We start from the raw sequence: 22,187 nt of genomic DNA, 5'->3' as shown, positions 1-22,187 counted from the left end.
TTCACTAAACTCCAAGGTATTTACATATCATCACAGAACAAACAGCAATAAACACGCTCTGAAAGGAAAATCAGCTAAGTATTGATTCAGACTGAAGAAGAGACATCCACTAATCCCCACACTTCATTTTCAAAGGATTTATCTTTGTTCTTTCTGACAGGTTCATCTTTTCCACACAGCATTTTAGCAGCCTGTGATAATACAGCAGAGGCTGCAAGGTGGGATGTGTGAGTGCGCATGTGTGGGAGGGAGAATTAAAATGTCAGCGAAGATGAAAACTGAGCTGGATCTCGGTTACATTGCTGGGGGTGCCAGAGGGAGTTCCTTTAGTGACTGTTAGTTGTTTGTGGTTGGAGTATTGCAGTGGCCTATGACAGAACAGTGACCCAGACCCAGACACGCACAGGCTGTTCACGTGCGGGCAACTTCTAACCCCAAACCCCAGGTCTCAGCCCAAAACTTCAACTGTACTCATTTATATAGATGCTGCCCGGCCTGCTGAGCTCCTCCAGCATTTTGTGTGTGTTGCCCAAACCCCCAACTCGTTTCCATCTGCCAATTGTCAGAGCACAGGATCATTGGTGGGGTGATCACTCCACCATTCAATCATTACGTTTTCTTTCCTTTCAATGTAGAAACAGGCCATTCAGCCTGCAGGAGACATGTATCTACTTACTGTCTGTCTGTATTCTGTTACCGTTAATTTCACTAATTCCATTAATTTCACTTTGGTTATGCTAGTTTCATTAGTATGTTTAATCACTATATAAGATCGTTAATCTTTGCTGGTTTCATATAAAGGATCAAAGGTACTTTTTTCAACTTGGAACTGAGTTAGTTGGAAGCGCGTCACATAGTGTCATTTCCCTCATTCAGTCTCTCAGTGGTTTTGGTTTGTTTTCAAGTAACCGTTACACAGTCCGATGAGTCTATGGCAGCTTTCAGCCCATTTTCTTTCTGTAATCTCTCAACTCCAACAGACCCTTCAAACTCTAGGATACACCTGCCACTCACTCTTTGTTTGGAGGGAATTCACAGCAGCCCAAACAACTTAGCAGTGGGAGGAAAACATAACCTGGGGAGAACTCATAAACTTACAAGGAGAAGGTAGAGGCCACAGCTCCCGAAGTCAGCTTTGAACCCTGGTTGATGGAGCTATGAACTATAAGGCAGTAGCACTACCTGCTGTCATATCAACACAGTGTTGCGCCCTAATTCCACCAGCCCACCCGCTTCCATAACAGTGGATTCCCACGTTACCAAAAATCTATCAATCTCACATTTAATATTATTAACTTTACTGGCATCTACTGCTGTCTGTGAAGGAGTGTTCACACTCCATATGAAGTAGCTTGTCATACATTCTCTGAAAAGATCTTCAATTTCCTAAAATATTAATTCAGCCTCCACAGATGCTGCCTAATCTGCTGAGTGTTATTTTATAGCTATGTCCCCATGCTCAAGACTAAGGTAATCTCTTATTCTTCTCAACCCAATGAATACAAACCCAAACTGTCTATCCTTTCCTGAGAGGAGCAACCTCCAATGCTACTCTATCCTTTTTCCAGTGAGGGAACCAAACCTATGTGCATTATTCCAGGTGAGGCCACACCAAAGCCTGTACAACTGTAACAAAATCTCCCTATTCTTAAACTTTAGCCTTTCGCAACAAAGGCAAAAATGTTTTTTTTTAATTTTATTTAGTTGTGCAGTGCAGAGTAGACCCATCCAGTCCATCAGGCCATGCTGCCACAGCAACGCTGATTTAACTCTAACCTAATCACGGGACAATTCACAAGCACCAATTAACCTACCTGGTACGTCTTTGAACTGTGACAGGAAACCGAAGCACCAGGGGAAAACCCGTACATTCCACAGGGAGGACGTACAGGCGCTGGAAATGAACTCCAAGCTCCAGGATGCCCCAACCTGTAACAGTGTTGCATAAACCCCTACACTACCGTGGCACCCTAATGACAGCCAGTTTTCATTCCATACTAACATGCTTTCTTCAATACCTTGGCTTCTTAATTTACACTCCAGCTTCTTAGGTGTCATCTTGTCAAATGATTTTTGGAAACCTGAATACATTATGTCTACATGTCTCTATCTATCATCTCTCCCTGTCACATCCTCAAGAGATTTGAGCAGATTTGTCCAACATAAAACCATGTTGACCACGTTCAATTACATTCAGCTTTTATAAATAATTAGTTATTTCCTCTTTCACTGTTGACTGTAGAATTTTGCCAACAACAAATATTAAACTAACAGGCCTAGAGTTCCTGCCTTTTGTCTTCCTCCTTTTTTGAACAAGGGAGTCACAATGACTGTTTTACAATTTTCTGGAACACTCCTAAATTTAACAAGTTGTGAAAATTTTCTACAATGAGTCCACCGTCTCTGTAGCCTTTAAAATCCTTGAGCTCAGGCCACGATGTCCCAGAGACTTGCCCACTTTTAGTGTTATGAATTTATCTAATACTTTATCACTTATTACTGAATTTTTTATGATTTCCTCCTGGTATTGTGAAATTAGCCCATTTGTTATCTTAGGGATATTTGTCATGTACTCCATGGTGAAGACTGATACAAAAAAAAATCATTTAACATATGTATCTGCCATTTCCTTGTTTCCTGATATTAATTTATGAACCTTGTTTTCCAAGGTCCCACGCCTGTATGTCTACCTTCTGTTTACATATCCACAGAGAAAGTCCAATTCTTTGCCTTATTTTTATTACGTACATGCTCTCTTTCAAAATCAACATTCGCTTCATAAGCTTTTTCGTCTTTCACTGCTAGATTCTAAAATATACCCTGTTTTCTGGTCTACTACCAACCCTTACCACTTTGCATACCCCATTTTTCAATTTAATATCATCCGTGACCCCTCACAGATCGTGCCTCTAATCTCATGGAAACCCTCTTTCCAACTGGAAAAAATTCCTGTTTGTGATGGACCAGCTGTTTCAGTATCTGCCACTGTTCATCTACTGACCTAACTTTTAGCTTATTTTCCCAATCAACTTCAGATCACTCCACCTTGAGGCCATTATAATTGTCCTTAAGTTAAAGTTAATAGTTTTAGTCCTGTGGGTGGTCACCCTCAAACTGCAATTAGAATTCTATCAACTGTAATCAAAACTTCTTCAAAGTTCAAAATAAATTTATTATCAAAGTACATATATGTCACCATATATAACCCGGAGGTTCATTTTCTTGTGGTTTTACTCAGTAAATCTAACAATTATAATAGAATCAATGAAAGACGGCACTCAACAGGGTGGACAAGCAACCAATATGCAAAACACAGCAGACTGTGCAACTACAAAAGAGAAAATAATAATAATAATAAATAAATAAGGAAATTGAACTTTGTTTTTTCCCCACAGATGCAACCTGGCCTCCAGAGTATTTCCAGCATTTTATATTTTGATTTAGATTTCCAGCATCTGCAGATTTTTTTTAAATGCTCCAACAGCCTGGTGAAACCGATCAAATGTTGAAAGGCCTCGAAAGAGTGGACGTGGCGAGGATTATAGGGGAGTCTAAGACCAGGGGATACAGCCTCAAAAAGGAAGGGCATCCTTTTAGAGCAGAGATGAAGAGGAATTTCTTTAGTCAGAGGAAGGCGAGTCTGTGGGATTTGTTGCTACAGGTGGTCTTTGGGTATATTGAAGGTGGAGGTTGATAGATTCTTGATTGGTCACAGCATGAAGGGATACTGGGAGAAGGTAGGAGATTGGGGTTGAGAGGGAAATCGATCAGCCATGATGAAATGGCGGAGCAGACTCGATGGGCCAAATGGCCTAATTCTGCTCCTATCTCTTATGGTCTTATGAATATCCCCTGCACTCTCTCAGGTACAATCACATCCTTATTAATGTGGCAACCAGAGCTGCAGCTGTGACCTAATTAAAGCTTTACGCAACTGTACCAAAAGACAACCAGGGCAAGTCCAGTTTACTCAAACCAATCCCTTGCTTTCAAAGATCTGCAATTTTCTAAAAGCACACATTCAGACATCACAGGAGATTATTCACCCACACATCCCTGCTGACTCTTTGTAAGACCTATTCAATCATTTTAAAACCTCTGCTCTATCCTTAAAGCTGAATAATGCATTCCCTTTTTAATATCTAATCATAAGTTACAATTGAATCTGTTTCCACCACCTAATGCAGCTACATATTCAAACCTACACATTATTACACACCCACGTTGATATTTTCAATTCACAATGAAGCAGTGAATCCTGCCTTAACTGGTGAGACAAATAACTGGACAGGTAGAAATCGTTCCTGTGCTGTAACACTGGATTAACATGAACATAGCATATTATTGTCACATAGTTATTTAATTTATTTATTAATTTTATTTAGCGATACAATGGGGATTCTGGCCCAATGAGCCACACTGTCCAGCAACCCACCGATTTAACCCCAGCCTAATCACAGCACAATTTACAATGACCAATTAACCTACTAACCCAGACGTCTTTGGACTGAGGGAGGAAACCCACGAGGTCATGGGGAGAATGTAGAAACTCCTTACAGGTTAAGGAGGGAATTGAACCCGAGTCACTGGCACTGTAAAGCTTTGTGCTAGCCACTACACTACCATGTCACCCACTTATACCAAAATACAGTGAAAAACTTTTGTTTGCATCCCTTTCAGGTAGATGATGCCACAACTAAATGCATTATGATTATAAAAAGAAAACAGATTGCAGAAAATGCACAACGTTGCATACAATTTACAGTGAACGTAAACAAATAGAGCAAGGCCACAATGAGGTAACTTGGGAAATCAAGAACTCAAGGAAGAAGAGGGAAATACTACAAACACTGTCTTCCATTTGCTCAGCTCTTCTACGAGGTCTAGGGGTCAAAAGCCAGCATCAGCAGCACTCTTCAGGATGTACCTGATCTCACGCTCCCCGAGCATCCACACAGGGCAGGTTATCAGAGAGCCAGGTCCGAAAGAACTTGAACTCCCCTTCAGTCACCATTTAATTAGAACAAAGATGAGGCAAAATCCACTGTCTCAGTGAGTCACTATTCTTCCGAATTTTTCCTCAAAGTGCAGGGCAAGCAGAGTCTAATGTTTACAGCAGAGGCAACAGATTTATGACAGATAGATGGCTGAAAGGTTACAGGAGGTAGGTTGAAAATGAGGAGATGAGGTTACAGTCAGATCAGCTGTCAACTTGTTCAATGCCAGGCCAGGCTTGAGGGGCTGAATCGCCTACTCCAGCCCCTAATTTGAACATCAGTTGGAAAACTAACATCAAAACTCACAAGTGAAGATGCTGTCAGACCACGACCTTCCTGCTTCAGGAGTCCAAGCATCTGATGGAGATTGAGAGGTATTGTTCTTCTCTCTTGAGCCCCCTATTATAACTAGCAACTCACTACGTACAGAACCACGCATATCCTAACTCTTATTGACTGAGCTAATCTTTGAATAAGTTCCGTTTACTCCAGCTGGGTATGAACGTGCAAATGGACAGTCGCATTCACAAATATTAGTTAAGCTCAGAACTGCAGCAGATTGGTCTGAGTTTCAGAACAGCATTAGGAAAATATACTTACTTCACTGATGAATTCAACAGATGACAAACTTGCAAGACAACACATTCATTTGAAACAAGGAAAAAAGCTATACTGAAAAATATTTCATTAACAAATATGAAAGACATATGCTCAGAGAAAAAATGGTTTTTCCATGTCCAGTGTAGAGAAACCCGTCACACAAATATGGTCATCTCACACCATCCACACTGTCCATTGCTCCTATTTGCATGGGTTTAAACATCAGCAGCACCAGGAAAGCCCTTCTAATCTTTCCAGCAGCTTCCCATATGGATAATGTGATTAAGTTATCTGAACTTCACTGTGAACAAACTGCGCCAACTAAATGTCTCTATGTTTTGAATTTGCAGAATTGTTTTCAGTCACAGTTCCCTGTTACACTTTTTAGATGTCTTTCCATATTCCATTTTATACCCTTTGCCTCCTATCCATACTGTCCACCTGCCAGCAAGATGTCACAATCTGCAGATGCCGGAAATCTGAGCAACACACGTACAGTGCTGCCTGGCCCGAGTTCCTTCAGCATTTTGTGTGTGTTGCCAGCAAGATGTGCTGATACTAGAGAGGGTCCAGAGGATGTTTACAAGAATGGTTCCAGGAATGAATGGGTTACCAGATGAGGAGCAGTTAATGGCTCTGGGCCTGCACTCACTGGAGTTCAGAAGAATGATGGGTGGGGGGGGGGGGGGGCGGGGAAGAAACTTACTGAAACCTATCGAATATTGAAAGGTCTGGACAGGGTAGCACAGCTCTCAAATTTAAGACGTTGCATTGACTATATCAATAGATGACCTGTATATCTAAACGGAGGCAGAGCGGAGTGATGATGGCACTAAATGGCAACTCCTTTGCTTGCATCTTCAGAAACAGCTCTATTTCCATCTTTAATATCTCTATTTTTCACTTTCACGGTTCTCTTGAAGACCCTGACCGGGAGTTACCTGCTGACTGCAGGTCCTTGCGGGAACGGGACCAGCTCTCAGGGTTTCATAACCGGCCATTGTTGTTTAGCATGCCAAGGGCTCGGCCTAAGAGTCCAGCTTGGATTTAGAAGCCTGGTATCTCAGAGCTCTGGCGACGAGCGGATCGAGGGTCGGTGTCACAGCAGGTGACCCGTGTGTCGTCGGGGGAGTCAGAATATCTACAGCTGTATGCCTAGATATTTGGGCACAGAGCTCGGAAAAAAAAGCGACATAACGGACTTTTAGCATCGTAAACCAACGAGTTGTTTGTTATGTCTCCCCACTCACCGTAAAAACCAAGACACCTTTTTCTCCCTTATTAGGAGAGAGAGAGCCTGCGGTATGTTGAATGCCGGGTGAACAATGTAGTCTTTGGGGTAACAGCAAGTCTGTGTCTTTGCTGTTACTCTGCTCACACTTGAGTGCTCGGTTGCGGGTGCCAGTGCTTTTTTTTGCCGGTAAGGGGAGGGGAGGATTGTTGCTTGCTGCCACTTATGCATGGGAGGGACGGGAGTTTGGTGGGGGGTTTGGGGTTCTAACATTTAACTGTCATTCATTCTTTGAGGCACTCCTCTGTTTTTGTGGATGTTTGTGAAGAAAAAGCATTTCAGGATGTATATCGTATACATTCCTCTGACATTAAATTGTACCTTTGAAAACATTGAAATAATATACATAGGGATCTGCTACAATATGCATTGTGCATATTATACCATCCCAAAGATGTGTCGATCAACTGAATTCCCTGTGAGGAGTTGATGGGAATATGGGGGAAATAAAATGGGAAAAAGTGCTTCTTGATTTAGATCCAGGAAATTAAGGAGTTATCAATAATATATCAAAGCAGAAGAAAAAAAACTGCTTTCACAACTAAGAAAGGGTTCAGCATAAAAATAGGAAAGGTTTGGTAAAAATAAAGGCACTGAATTAGAATAAAGCAAATGACAGAGCTTTTCTGCGGAGAGTTTTCTCTCTTGTGTAGACTTCTTTCCCCCCTCAGTCAGACATCTGTCTGCATTGTAATTTGTAACTTCTACAAGTGCACTGTTAAAGGTATCCTGACTGGTTGTACCATGGCCTGGTGTGGAGATTCCAATGCACAGGAATGCAAGAGACTGCAGAGGGCAGTGCACACACCCTGGTCATCACAGGCATTGCCTACCATACCACCGAAAGCATCTACAGAAGGTATTGCCTCAAGGAAGTGACATCCATCATCAAAGCCCTTCGTGATCATGGTCTCTGACACTCTTCTCACTGCTATCATTAGACAGGGGGTACAAAAGTTTGAAGTCTTATACCAACAGGTTCAGAAGCAGCTTCCTTCCAATAACCATCAAGTTCTTGAACTGACCTGCATAACTTTAATCCTACGTAAGTAGAGGAACACAATTATGAACTTGTCTTTGATTGTGTTCTTTTTAATGCAAAAGATGACATGTGAGCAAGTTTTTTCTCTTCACTGCCTTATATACTTTATGTATAATTTATCCTGTGTGTTTGCTTAACGCATGTGCCTGTGATGCTGCCGCAAGCAAGTTTTTCATTGCACCTGCATCTCACCATACTTGTGAACATGACAATAAAGTCAAATTGACTTGAAATTCATAACCCCTGAGTTACTTTTGGAACATCCCAGCCACCTGAGAACATTTTTAGATTAGAATCTTAGTCACAAAGATTGTGAGCTCAGAGATTCCAGCACGTAATCTAGGCTGGCAGGGCATGGTTCACCATGTGTGACTGCTGCACTGTTAGAGGTGTTATGTGGCAGGGATTGAGCTTTAGAGTAGGTTAAAAAGTGGCTGAAGGGCCTGTGCTATAATTTACAGTTCTATGTTTTATGTTCTAAGGTGAGGGGGGAGAAATTTATAGATTTGTCGGTGAGGTTTATAAATGGTAGTGAATATCTGGAATAAACTGCCAGAAGTAACAGAGGCAGATACAATTACAATATTTAAAAGGTATTTGGACAGGTATTTGGATATGAAAGGTGCAGAGGGATAAGGGCCTTAATGAAGACAAATTGCATTAGTGTAGGTTAGCTTCCAGATTGGCATGGATCATGTGGAGTGAAGGGGGCACAATCATCCTTTGATTTAACATTGATCCCCAAGGTAGTCACGGACAGGCAATGTGGCCTTGCTCTGAGTAAGTAGTGTTTGACAAACTTAGGCAAGTGTGAAGAATTGCCAAGTATAGCAGATGTAGGAAATATGGGCTTTCAGAAAGGGTGCAACTGAATTCTACACATTAAACTTGTTACAGGGATTTATCTATCTGGTAAAGAATCATTACAGCATAAACAAAAGGGGGAAATGGTAACAGTTCAAGTTAACAAGAGTCACTCAGAACACAGAGGGGGTGAAGCTGGTACACTTCACCACACATATGCGGTTCGCAGGGAGCACAACATTGAAATTTGTTTGCAAAGTGAGAAGAATGATTGTGTGAATAGGAAACTCAAAATATTTTTGAGGGATTTAGTAGGACAATGGAATGTGAGATGAGAGGGAGTAATTGGTAATTCAAGGGAATATGAGATGGTGTACTAGGAATAGGATATAGGAATGTGAGTTTGTACACATTGGGAGATTGGACGAATATGTAGGAAGAGTGCTGAACCATTCAGCTCCTCAAGACTGCTCTCCAGTCACACAGTTCATAATCTTCTCACATTTCCTTTCAACAGAGGAGGCCATTCAAGTCTGCTGGGTCTCAAGATGTTCCATTCCTCCATTTTTCTCCCTGTAACGTCTTCTCACTCACATACCTAGTAACTGCTCCCTCAATTCTCTAGCCACTCGCCTACACCAAGGATACACCAACTCCACGCCTGAACCCGAGGGGGACCAATATTCTCACGAGCAGGTTTGTTAGAGCTGTTGGGGAGGGTTTAAACTAATTTGACGGGGGGTGGGAACCGGAGAGATGGGATCAGTATCAGAAGGATGGTAAAAGCGTGAAGACAGCGTGCAGTCAGACTGTCAGGAAGGGCAGGCAGGTGATGGGACACAGTCGCAGCCAACAGGCTGAGTATCAGTACATTAGGGATGCAGAGTCAAAAAGGGTAGCAAATACAGTACTCAAGGTGTTGTATCTCAATGCGTGGAGTATAAGATATAAGGTGGATGATCTTGTTATCCTGTTACAGATTGCCAGGTGTGATGTTGTGGCCATCACTGAATCGTGGCTGAAGGATGGTTGTAGTTGGGAGCTGAATGTCCAAGGTTACATGTTATATCGGAGGGATGGAAAGGTGGGCAGAGTGGGAGGCGTGGCTCTACTGGTAAAGAAAAATCTGTACAAAGATGTGACGTGGGATCAGAAGATGTTGAATCCTTGTGTGTTGAGTTAAGAAACTGTAAGGGTAAAAGGACCCTGATGGCAGTTATATACAGGCCTCCCAAAAGTGGCTGGGAAGTGGACCACAGGTTACAACAGGAAATAGGAAAGGCGAGTCAAAAGGGCAATGTTATGGTCGTCGTGGGAAATTTTAACATGCAGGTCGATTGGGAAAATCAAGTTGGTAATGGATCTCAAGTGAGTGAGTTTGTTGAATGCTTAAGAGATGGCTTTTTAGAGCAGTTTGTCGTTGAGCCTGCTAGGGATCAGCTATACTGGATTGGGTGTTATGTAATGAACCTGAGGCGATTAGGGAGCTTAAGGTAAAAGAACCCTTAGGAAGCAGTGATCACTATATGATTGAGTTCAACTTGGAAATTTGATAGGGAGAAAGTAAAGTCTGATATAGCAGTATTTCAGAGGAGTTAAGAAAATTACAGTGGTATGAGAGAGGAGTTGACCAAAGTAAATTGGAAGGAGCTGCTGGCACGGATGTCAGCAGAGCAGCAATGGTCTGTGTTTCTGGGAAAATGAGGAAGGTGCAGAACATGTGTATTCCAAAAATAAAGAAATACTCAAATGGCAAAATAGAACAACTGTGGCTGACAAAGGAAGTGAAAGCTAATGTAAAAACAAAAGAGAGGGCATACAACGAAGCAAAGAGTGGGAAGATAGAGGATTGGGAAGTTTTTAAAAACCTACATTGAGCAACTAAAAGAATCATTAGAAGGGAAAAGATGAAATATGAAAGCAAGCCAGCAAATGATATCAAAGTAGATAGTAAAAGCTTTTTCAAGTATGTAAAAAAATAAGAGAAATGAGAGTGGATGTTGGACCATTAGAAAATGAGACAAAAGAAATAATAACGGGGGACAAGGAGATGGCAGCTGAACTAAGTGAGTATTTTGCATCAGTCTTCACTGTGGAAGACACTAACAGTGTGCCAGATATTGTAGTGTGTGAAGGAAGAGATGTGGGTGCAGTTACTATTACAAGAGAAAAGGTGCTCAAAAAGCTGAAAGACCTAAAAGTACATAGGTCACCTGGACCAGATGAATTGCACCCTAGGGTTCTGAAAGAGGTAGCTTCAGAGACTGTGGAGGCATTAGAAATGATCTTTCAAAAATCATTGAACTCTGGCATGGTGCCAGAGGACTGGAACATTGCAAATGTCACTCCACTCTTTAAGAAAGGAGGAAGGCAGCAGAAAGGAAATTATAGACCAGTTAGCCTGACCTCAGTGGTTGGGAAGATGTTGGAGTCAATTGTTAGGGATGAGGTGATGGAGTACTTGGTGACACAGGACAAGATAGGACAAAGTCAGCATAGTTTCCTCAAGGGAAAATCTTGCCTGATGAACCTGTTGGAATTCTGTGAGGAGATTACAAGTAGGATAGATAAAGATGTAGTGGTTGTTTTATATTTGAATTTTCAGAAGGCCTTTGACAAGGTGGCTCACATGAGGCTGCTTATGAAGTTAAGAGCCCACTGTGTGACAGTAAAGTTACTAACATGGTTAGAGCATTGGCTGATTGGCAGGAGGCAGTGAGTGGGAATAAAAGAATCCTTTTCTGGTTGGCTGCCAGTGACTAGTGGTGTTCTGCAGGGGTCGGTGTTGGGACCACTTCTTTTTATGCTGTATATAAATGATTTGGATGATGAAATAGATGGCTTTGTTGCCAAGTTTACAGATGATGTGAAGATTGGTGGAGGGGCAGGTAGTGTAGAGGAAACAGGTAGGATGCAGAAGGACTTAGACAGATTAGGAGAATGGGCAAGAAAGTGGCAAATGAAATATGTTAGAAAATGTATGGTCATGCACTTTGGTAGTAGAAATAAATGTGCAGACTATTTTCCCAAGTGGGGAAAAAATCCAAAAATCTGAGATGCAAAGGGACTTGGGAGTCCTTGTGCAAACACCCTAAAGCTTAACTTGCAGGTCGAGCCGGTGGTGAGGAAGGCAAATGCAATGTTAGCATTCATTTCAAGAGGTCTAGAATTCAAGAGCAGGGATGTGGTGCTGAGGCTTTATAAGGCACTGGTGAGGCTTCACCCTGAGTATTGTGAACAGTTTTGGGCTCCTCATCTTTGAAGAGATATGCTGGCATTGGAGAGGGTTCAGAGGAGGTTCACAATGATGATTCTGGGAATGAAAGGGTTATCATACGAGGTACGTTTGATGGTTCAGCGTCTGCACTCACTGGAATTTAGATGGATGAGGGGAGATCTCATTGAAACCTTTCGAATGTTGAAAGGCCTATACAGAGTAGATGTAGAAAGGATGTTTCCAATGGTGGGAGAGTCCAGGGCAAGAGGGCACAGCCTTAGGATAGATCCATTCAGAACAGAGATGCAGAGAAATTTCTTTAGCCAGAGGGTGGTGAATTTGTGGAATTTGTTCCATATGGATCTGTGGAGGCCGGGTCACTGGGTGTATTTAAGGCAGAGATTGATAGGTTCTTGATTGGACATGGCATCAAAGGTTATGGGGAGAAGGACAGGAAATGGGGTCGAGGAGGGGGAGAAAAAAAAAGGATCAGCCATGATTGAATGGTGGAGCAAACTTGATGGGCCAAATGGCCTAATTCTGCTCCTATGTCTTATAATCTGCAGTGACCAATTTGCTTTCCAGAACATCTGGGATATGGGAGTAAACACACGTGGTCACAGGGAGAACCTGCAAACTCCAAAGAAACACACCCAAGGACAGGAAGAAACCTGCTTCCCTGGAGCCATCAAATAGCTGCATGGTGCTAACTTTAGTTGATTTGTACATTTTTTTTTCTCCTTTCATTACGCCATATACTTTGGTACCTTCATTCATCAAAACAATTCTTCACCTTGTTCACAGCCTTTTAGAAAGTGAAAAGAACAACGTGAAACTGGACAGGGTGTACACTATAAGCAAAGAGTAGATATATGCTACAAATAAAGGTCAGGCATATTCTACAGCACATAGTACGTGCAGGCTACAAGAGTGGGTGTACACTACCAGGAAATACTGGGACATGATACAAGCAAAGATTAGATGTAAACTACAAATAAAGACTGTCTGCATGCCACAGGCAAAGACTGGGATGTCTGATGCAGGCATTTGAAGCCAGGGAAGATTTCAAAAAGAAACAACAGTGATGAAATGAGTTGTTAATTACTCTACGTCAGGTCATTGGTAAATGGAGTTAATGACCACCCTGACACTATCAAACCTTTATGGTTGTCAAAGCCTCCTGAGCCATCAGTGAAGACAATTATTTGCATATTTAGACTCCTTTAATGAATAATTAATTAATGGCTCTTAGGCAAGTTTAAAAATTCACAAGAAAAATTGCTGATGTGAAATTTAAGCGACCTCTCAAAGAACTAAAGGCTCGTGGAAAATGCAAATAAAAGAATCCACCTAAATCAAGTCTACAGTGATAAAGTGACAACCTCAACAAATGATTTAATTCTTCAACTGTCTGTCCCACTGAAAAGTGCTGAAGTTGCAGAGACGTGATTTTATTAGCACTGGGTTGAGGTAGTCAGAAATTGGAACATGACAAATGAAATTGGAAGGCTGAGAAAGCCCAATTTACCTGATCACAGATAAGTTCCCACTTTTTCTCATTGTCATATTGACTCAGCAGTTTCACCTTGTCTGGGGGTAGGTTCATGCAGTTCTGTAGAGAAAGAATAGACAAGAACAAAGTTACAACCATCATTTTGTCACTCATGGAGAATAGGAGTATGAGTCACTATCTAGTATGGGGCGGGGGTGCCGTGTGGCTATGGTGCAGGGTTAAAATAAGCTGCAGAGAGTTGTAAATTTAGTCAGCTCCATTGTGGGGACTCGCCTCTGTAGTATCCAGGACATCTTCAAGGAGCAAGTCCTCAGAAAGGTGGTGTTCATCATTAAAGAACCCCGTCAATTAGGACATGCCTTCTTCTCATTGTTACCATCGGGAAGGAGGTACAGGAGCCTGAAGTCAAACACTCAGCGCTTCAGGAACTGCATCTTCCCCTCAGCCAACCGATTTCTGACCGGACACTACCTCTCCACATTTTTGTTTTTGCACTACTTATTTAATTTAACTATTTAATATGTACTTACTATAATTCACATTTTTTTCTCTGTAATATCATGTATTTTATTGCACTACTGCTGCAAAGGCAACAAATTTCACAACATGTGCTGGTGATATTAAACCTGATTCTGATTCAGCCTATTCTGCCATTCAGTATGATCTCTGAATACCCAGTGATGCCTTTTGTGTCTAGAAATCTATCCAACTTCTTCAATACATTTGATGATCTATGCTCCACAGCCTTCTGAATTTCACAGATTCACCGGCTCTGATTGAAGACAAATCCCCTAATCTCAATTTTAAATATCTTACTCCCAAGACTGTGATCTAGTTCCAGACCATGACAGTATCCACAAATCCAGCCTGCTGATCCCTGTGGGAATATTGAACATTCCAATGAGAATACCCCTTGTTTGCCTAAACTTTCAGGAACACAGGCACGGAACATACTTTGGAGCTAGTATAGTCCATCATGAAAAAGTGGAAAAAGATATGAAACCACAACCACACTGAGGCCATGCCATCCCTCTAAACCTAGTCGCTGGAGAAGAATACCACTTGTAAGAGAGGCTACTGTGACACCTACAGCCACTCTGAGTGAGCTGCAACTGGAGATGAAGTTCATGGTTCCATAATCTCTAAGGCCTTCCACAAAAAGGGTATTTATGGAAGAGTGGCAAGGAAGAAGCCCTGGCTTAACAAAAAAGCATATCCTTGCCCGTAAATAATTTGCAAAACATCAATTAAAAGATACTGTAAAGAAGTTGAAGAAGGTTTTGTGTTCGAATGAGGCTAAAGTGGAACTTTTTGGCATCAACACTAAGCAGTACATGTGGCATAAATCTAAATACTGTGCATCAGCCAGGTAACACCATCCCTACTGTAAACTATGATGGAGGAACCATCATGCTATGGGGAAGCTTTTCATCAGCAGGGACTGGATACCTGGTCAGGATTGATTGGATGATGAATGCTGCTAAATACAGAGAGACTCTGGAATAAGACCCGATAGCCTCTGCCGGAAAGCTTAAACAGAGGAGGAAGTTCATCTTTCAGCAGGACAATGACCCAAAGCACACTGCCAGTGCAACCATGGAGTTGCTTCAAATGAAGAAAACTGGCGTCTTTAAGTGGCTCAGTCAGAGTCCTGACCTTAACTCAATCGAACATTTCTGGTAAGACCTCAAGATTGCTGTCCACTGCCACTCCCCAAATAACCTTGCACAGCCTGAGCAATTTTGGAAGGAGGAATGGGCAAGTTTTGCTCCATCACGTTGTGCAAAGCTAATAGAGACTTATCCAAGAAGACTACTGGCTGTAATTGCTGTGAGGGGTGGTTCACCTACGTACTCTGCAAAGGGGGATGGATACTTTTGAACTGCTGACGTTTCAGTTTTTGAATGTTTAGTTTTTCACACTTTAGAATTTTCCCTGATTCTTGGGTTCTGATGTGAAAAAAGCATGCAATTCTCAAATAAAAATTCTCAGTTAAAGTGCTCAAAGTCCCTGGTTGTAATACTCATTTATGTGAACAAAGGTTTGGGTGCCGAATACTTTTACAAGTGACTGCAGATGCATTACAGAGAGCATCCAGTTTGGATACCTCACAGCTTGGTACAGTATAGCAGTTGCTTTGCCCAAGACTGCAAAAAACTGCAGAAAGTTGTGGAAACAGCTCGGCACATCACAGAAACCAGCCACCCTTCCATGGATTCTGTTTACACTTTTGGTTGCCTAGGAAAAGCAGCCAACACAATCAAAGATTCCACCCACCCCAGACATTCTCTCTTCTCCCCTCCCTCCCATTGGGAAGAAAATATAAAAGCCTCAAAGCGTACACCACCAAGCTCAAAGACAACACTGTTATAAGGCTACAGAATAGTCACCTAGTACAGTAAGATGCACTCCTGGCCTCACAATTTATCTCATCATGAGCTTGCACTTTTCTGTGTACCTGCACTGCACTTTTCTGTTACTGTAACACTTTATTCTGCATTCTGTTATTGCTTTCCCTTGATGTATTGATCTACTGAAATTATCTCTATGATAGCATGCAAAACAAAGTTTTTCAGTGTACCTCAGTGCATGTGAGAATAATAAACCAATAACCCCATTACTTTGATCTTCTCTCTCTATAGGACGAAAATTGCACACAGTACCACTGCTATGGTCTTATCACGGCCCTACATAGTGTAGTAAGATTTGCAGCATCCGTAATAGAATAAGTCAGTGACTGTTAAATCTATGCAGTAAATATGGATACCAGAAATACTCAGCAGAAATTTTAACCTGCTGCACTATTTTGTCACATGTAGGGGTTGTGAACATATTCTACTGGTGAAAACTCAAGCAAGATTGTCCTTGCTTTGACCCCTTCTGTAAAATTATATTTCCAATGCTAACACTGGACAACAATTTTTTTCAAAAATGTTGCTTCCTCAGAATTTTTTTTTGTTATGATGGACCACTTGAAGCTGAACACGAATATAATTTCTGACTACTTGTATCACATTGGAATTTGGAGAAACAAGAATTTAACTTATATTGAATGTTGTTGTTCGTCCATCGTTGGCGTCGATGAGGAGCTCGACACCATATTGATGGTGTTGAGACTAGCGCATGATTTGGATTTAAGTGAGGGAGAGCTGTGCAGCGTCAGCCTCACTCTCTCTTCCCAATTCCCATCTGGATCCAGTGGCAAGACAGAGTCTAGACGGATGGAGATGGGACTAGGCGCAGTGGATGACCAGGACGTCTTCTGTGTCTTGTCCTGCTCTACACGTTCCACGACGCTTGCAGAGACCGCCTTCTTGACCTTTGGACCTTCCATTGGTCTCGTCCGCTCAATCCGCCGGAGTCTGTCTTCACATGCTGGGATAGACAACTCCCTATCTCACCGAGGGTTTGAGACCCGTCGGCTACCCTCACCTGGTTTAGCCGGCTTGTCGAGGCCACTGTCGCATGCAAACAGCTACGGGGAGCCACAGGTGAGAGCTGAGTGCCAGGTGGGGACCAAAGGTGGATTAACCGCCCTAAAAAAGGACGTGACATGTTCCCCCACCAGAGGTGCTACCCCTCCCTGACACCCCATATACCCTACCCCTCCCTGACACCCCATATACCTTATATTGAATATAATGCATTTAATTACATAACAGTGCTGACATTTTGCAATAGTTCAACTAAGCTAAAATGTTTTGTTGATGATTTTCATTTGTACTCAGTGTCTGAGGCTTCTCGCTTAAGTGTCCAACAATAATCAGCAGCACTGATGGATTCCAGTTGCCCTGATATCGTTTCTCCATGACCACAATATCCTGGTGAAACCTTTCACCATGCTTGTCACTGACAGCACCAAGATTTGCAGGGAAGAAGTCTAAATGGGAATGCAGAAAATGAATCTTTGGTGACATATTGTACTTCATGGTTTTGTATGTTTGAAGCATGTTGTCAACCAGCTGCATATAGTTTGGTGCACTGTAGTTTGTAGTTGCCAAGAAAATTTTCAACAACATCCTTGAATGCCTTCCATGTGATTTTCTTTGGTTCCACTAGAAGTTCTTTGAATGGCCTGTTTGATTTGTGGACCAACAAAAATGCCTTCCTTAATCTTGGCATCACAGTTATTCTGACTTGAATTATGATATGAAATAACAAATATAGGTGATTTCAAGAAAAGATGTGTGATAGGGACATGTCATGGTGACTTTCATGATCAGCAGCCTAAAATCCACAAGATAAACCCCAAAAGTATTCAAGAAGCAGAATTTTAGTTATCAAGTTAAATCAATGAGTGAATGGAATCAAAGTGAGTTATTTTCATATGGTCCATGTTACTGAAGTTCTGGCCAAAAGGGGAAGCAAGGACTAAAGGACCTTGTTCCAATCAAAGTCCCACCAACTTGAGTCCTGCTTGCATTTATCATTCATCGATTTACCAGGTTTAAATTTCATATTGCTGAAGATTTGTATCTACTCCCACCGTTCTTACTGAACTCGTGAGTAATTTCTAACACAGAACACGATAATCGGGCTGGTGGCAGCAATGTGCAAAATGCACAAACGCAAACCTCACATCTAACATTGTACATTTGTAAACACCTCACAATGCCAAAAATACACATTAATAACCCTGAGCAGAACTGAATTGTTTGAAAATTGAGTCTCCAACTGCTTAGCGCAAACCCATCTACATAAAAACAGCAATGACAGCTATAGAATCAATAATACATGTCTGTAGACACTGCACAAAAATATCTGAGCTCCCTGCACCTCAAAGAGACAACTACAGTCAGAACAGGCTCATCTAATCTACTGCCAACCAACAACAGGATTTCAGAATTAAGCACTAGCAGTTATGATTTCAAAAATATAATCAAATGCTGACTAACAGGAATTCTGCAGATGCTGGAAATTCAAGCAACACACATCAAAGTTGCTGGTGAATGCAGCAGGCCAGGCAGCATCTGTAGGAAGAGGTGCATTTTAATTCCACATCCCATTCCCATTCTGACATGTCTATCCACGGCCTCCTCTACTGTAAAGATGAAGCCACACTCAGGTTGGAGGAACAACACCTTATATTCCGTCTGGGTAGCCTCCAACCTGATGGCATGAACATCGACTTCTCTAACTTCCGCTAATTCCCCACCTCCCCCTCGTACCCCATCTATTACTTATTTTTATACACACATTCTTTCTCTCACTCTCCTTTCTCTCCCTCTTTCCCTCTGAATATACCTCTTGCCCATCCTCTGGGTTCCCCCCCCCCCACCCCCTCCTTGTCTTTCTCCCTGGGCCTCCTGTCCCATGATCCCCTCATATCCCCTTTGCCAATCACCTGTCCAGCTCTTGGCTCCATCCCTCCCCCTCCTGTCTTCTCCTATCATTTTGGATCTCCCCCTCCCCCTCCAACTTTCAAATCCCTTACTCACTCTTCCTTCAGTTAGTCCTGACGAAGGGTCTCGGCCTGAAACGTCGACTGCACCTCTTCCCAGAGATGCTGCCTGGCCTGCTGTGTTCACCAGCAACTTTGATGTGTGTTGCTTGATCAAATGCTGACTGCTGTCTTCAACACTGCTTTTTGTGTTCCTTTTGCTATTTAAAACTTTCACTCACACTGGAATTATTTAAACATTCATTAAGAAACATTGTGAGTCAGTGTGGGACCTGTACTGCCCCAGAAAATGCAGAGCATCCAAATACAGAACATTCAGCCAGCTCAAGACAGCAGTCCTTCCATTAAAAAAGAATCATATCTTCTGTGTTAGCCAGTCTAGTTCACAAAATCAGTGGGTGCAGCCTGTGCAGCTGAGGAGAGCACACTGGGAGCCCTTCCTTAGACTTCGAATCTAGGAATTGTTGGAACGGTCTTATTCACCCTGAATTCTGTTAGTTTTGGTGTTCACTCTTAGAGAGAAGCTTCTAACAATGAGATTACTGGTCACTGACGAATAGCTCACGCAAACAAAGAGCACTGCACAAGAGCTATTGGTGCTTGAAACCAAAGTTTGGTGATTGATACTGTTGGGTGCGGGAGATCTGTACAGAGTTGATTTGACACAAGCCTCGGAAAATGCTTCATCCAGGTGATCCTTTCTCTTTTCCGTCAAGAGAGACCTGTCAAGTTTCTGGTAATAGGTGCTGCTTTGGATGAACACAACATTATAAGCACACAAACTGGCTATTTGGCCTGCCGGGTCTGTGCTGACCATTACTCTAATCTAATCTTACTGCAGCTGCCTTCACCTTGGTCCAAATCTCTCTATTCACTGTTCAATTTTCTGACACATTGCTATTGTATCTGCTTCTATCACCTCTCTCTACAACCTTGTGGAAAAATAAACTTGTCTCACAAAAAGCTTTTAACTTTCCTCCTCATCTTAATCCTCTCCCCTCTCGTATTTGATCATTCCATCCTGGGAAACAGACACTGACCACCTATCCAATCTATGCTTCTCAGAATTTTATCGGGTCATCTCTCACACTCCGATACTCCATAGAAAAAAATACAAGTTTGTCCAACCTCTCCTCCTAGCTAATGGACTCCAACCCTGGCCTTCCTTGGTACCTCTCCAAAGCCTCTACATCCTTCCTTACCAAAGTGTTATACAGATACAACTCGACTTCCCAACAAGTTTTATAAGGGTAGAGAGTAATGCTGTGGTCTTCAGATTGGTGTCAATAAGGCAATACCGTGACTTCTTGCAACACCACTGAGACTAAACCAGTACAGAATTAACGAGAGGACAAGAGTTGGCAGGCTGCCATGTGATGAATTGGAGACATTACATTTGATAGGAACCTGACAAATGATAGTTTGGACGTCCAAACCCAAAGGCTCCTCAGTGCCTGCTAAACAGCAGAGATGTTTAAAGTCTCAAAGTTGGTAAGTCAATAAACTGCTCAATCTCAATGTTACAAGGATAAGAAATAGGAGTACATGATTTAGACCCTAAAGTCTGGCCTTGACCTCAATACCACTTACATTGAATTTGTTAAGACGTACAAAATGTAGAAGAGAACAACTTGATAGAGAAATTTCGCCCCCTTTATTCCCACTCTTGCCTTCTGCCAATCTTCCATGCCTGCTGGCATCTTTCCTGTAATACTATAGAAACTATAGGGTAGGGGAGAGTGGGGGGGCAGAGAGAGAGGGGAGGGGAGGAGAGAGGGGAGGGGGAGAAGAGGGAGAGAGGGGGGGGAGAGGGGGGAGAGGAAGGGAGGGGGGGAGAGAGAGGGGGGGAGGGGGGGAGAGAGAGGGGGGGAGGGGGGGAGAGAGAGGGGGGAGAGAGGGGGGGGGAGGGGGGGGAGAGAGGGGGGGAGAGAGGGGGGGAGAGAGGGGGGGGAGAGAGGGGGGGAGAGAGGGGGGGGAGAGAGGGGGGGAGAGAGGGGGGGAGAGAGGGGGGGGAGAGAGGGGGGGAGAGAGGGGGGGGAGAGAGGGGGGGGAGAGAGGGGGGGGAGAGAGGGGGGGAGAGAGGGGGGAGAGAGGGGGGGAGAGAGGGGGGAGGAGAGAGAGAGGGGAGGGGAAGAGAGAGAGGGGAGGGGAAGAGAGAGAGGGGAGGGGAGAAGGGGAAGGAGGGGAAGAAGGGGGAAGAAGGGGGAAGGAGGGGGAGGAGAGAGATGGGTTGCAAATGTGAGATTCCTCCTGGTGCTCAGGATTCTTCCCACATTCCACTTGTGGGTGGGTGGGTTAATTGGTCACTACAAATGCCTACCAGTGGACAGATAAGGGGTAGATGATGGATGTGTATGGAGACCACATAAACATTAGTGTAAATTGGATTAGATTACAATTAGTGTACATGGGATTGCAGTAAAGAGATGACAGGTGAATAGTATTGGGTAAAAGGCCTGATTCCACCTTGTATCAATTGTAAGATCCTAAACTGCATTATTCATACCAAAAACATGCTGAAATTTCCAGATCAAACGTTTTTGAAGGCGGCCAGATGAATTTCCCTTGGGTATCCTGACCAACCTTTGTCTCTTAATTAATACCACACAAGAACAAATTAACACTTAATTTATTTCACTGTGTAATCTTACTGTGCACAAATTAAATGTCACACTTCTGATATGATAGGAGTGATCAGATCTCAATTTTAGTACTTCATGGCCTGTGGCCGTACTGAAGGCTGTGAGTGCTGAGAGTGTAACAGCAGCCTACTAACACAAGCTCTTTTTTCCTCCCCTGTCCACCCATCCTCTCCTTCCTTCCAAGCAGCAGCTTCTTTGCCTTAAGTGCGCGTTCCATCCCTTTCTGTCAGTGTGCTACCGAGACGACACAGGGACTGCTGGCTGCTTCAGAACCTGCAACGCCCAGAAGGAGAAAGAGATCGTGGGAACCCACATATCACTCCCTCCACCCTGCTCTGTGAAGCATGATGAACAAATAGCCAAGGGTAGGACAGACACCACCTGATATTTCACAAACACCGCATATTACAAGAATCACCTTCAGATCCTGTGAGAACTGAAGCGGTTTTCTCAGTTTTAAAAATAGTACTCACTGTCCAATGGTGATAGTGTACTAAGCACTTCCCATCATGCTCCAGGCAGCAAGTGTACTCTAAGGACTCAATACTAATGCAACGACTAATTAAAACCTCCCCTCTGTGTAACTGGTGCACAGCATATTCCGTGAATATAGTCACTGCTCAATGAGCATTTGTAATAATTCCCTGCCAATTAAAAATTATTTAATTGCTCACTTAGCT

General features: G+C 42.8%; 1 protein-coding gene across 2 annotated transcripts in view; it reads right to left on the bottom strand.

Annotated features, from left to right (window-relative positions):
• The window catches only part of LOC140191789 (formin-like protein 1), a 223,123-nt gene that overhangs the window by 110,760 nt on the left and 90,176 nt on the right, over positions 1-22,187 (bottom strand). For both annotated transcript variants that reach the window (XM_072249548.1, XM_072249549.1), the window contains exon 2: positions 13,480-13,563. In XM_072249548.1, the coding sequence (XP_072105649.1) occupies positions 13,480-13,563 (84 nt within the window). The remainder of the gene's footprint in view (positions 1-13,479; positions 13,564-22,187) is intronic.

The sequence above is a fragment of the Mobula birostris genome, chromosome X (genome assembly GCF_030028105.1).
Source record: "Mobula birostris isolate sMobBir1 chromosome X, sMobBir1.hap1, whole genome shotgun sequence".
NCBI lineage: Eukaryota > Metazoa > Chordata > Chondrichthyes > Myliobatiformes > Myliobatidae > Mobula > Mobula birostris.
Note: the sequence above shows the minus strand (reverse complement) of the source record. Positions and strands in the feature narration are given on the sequence as shown.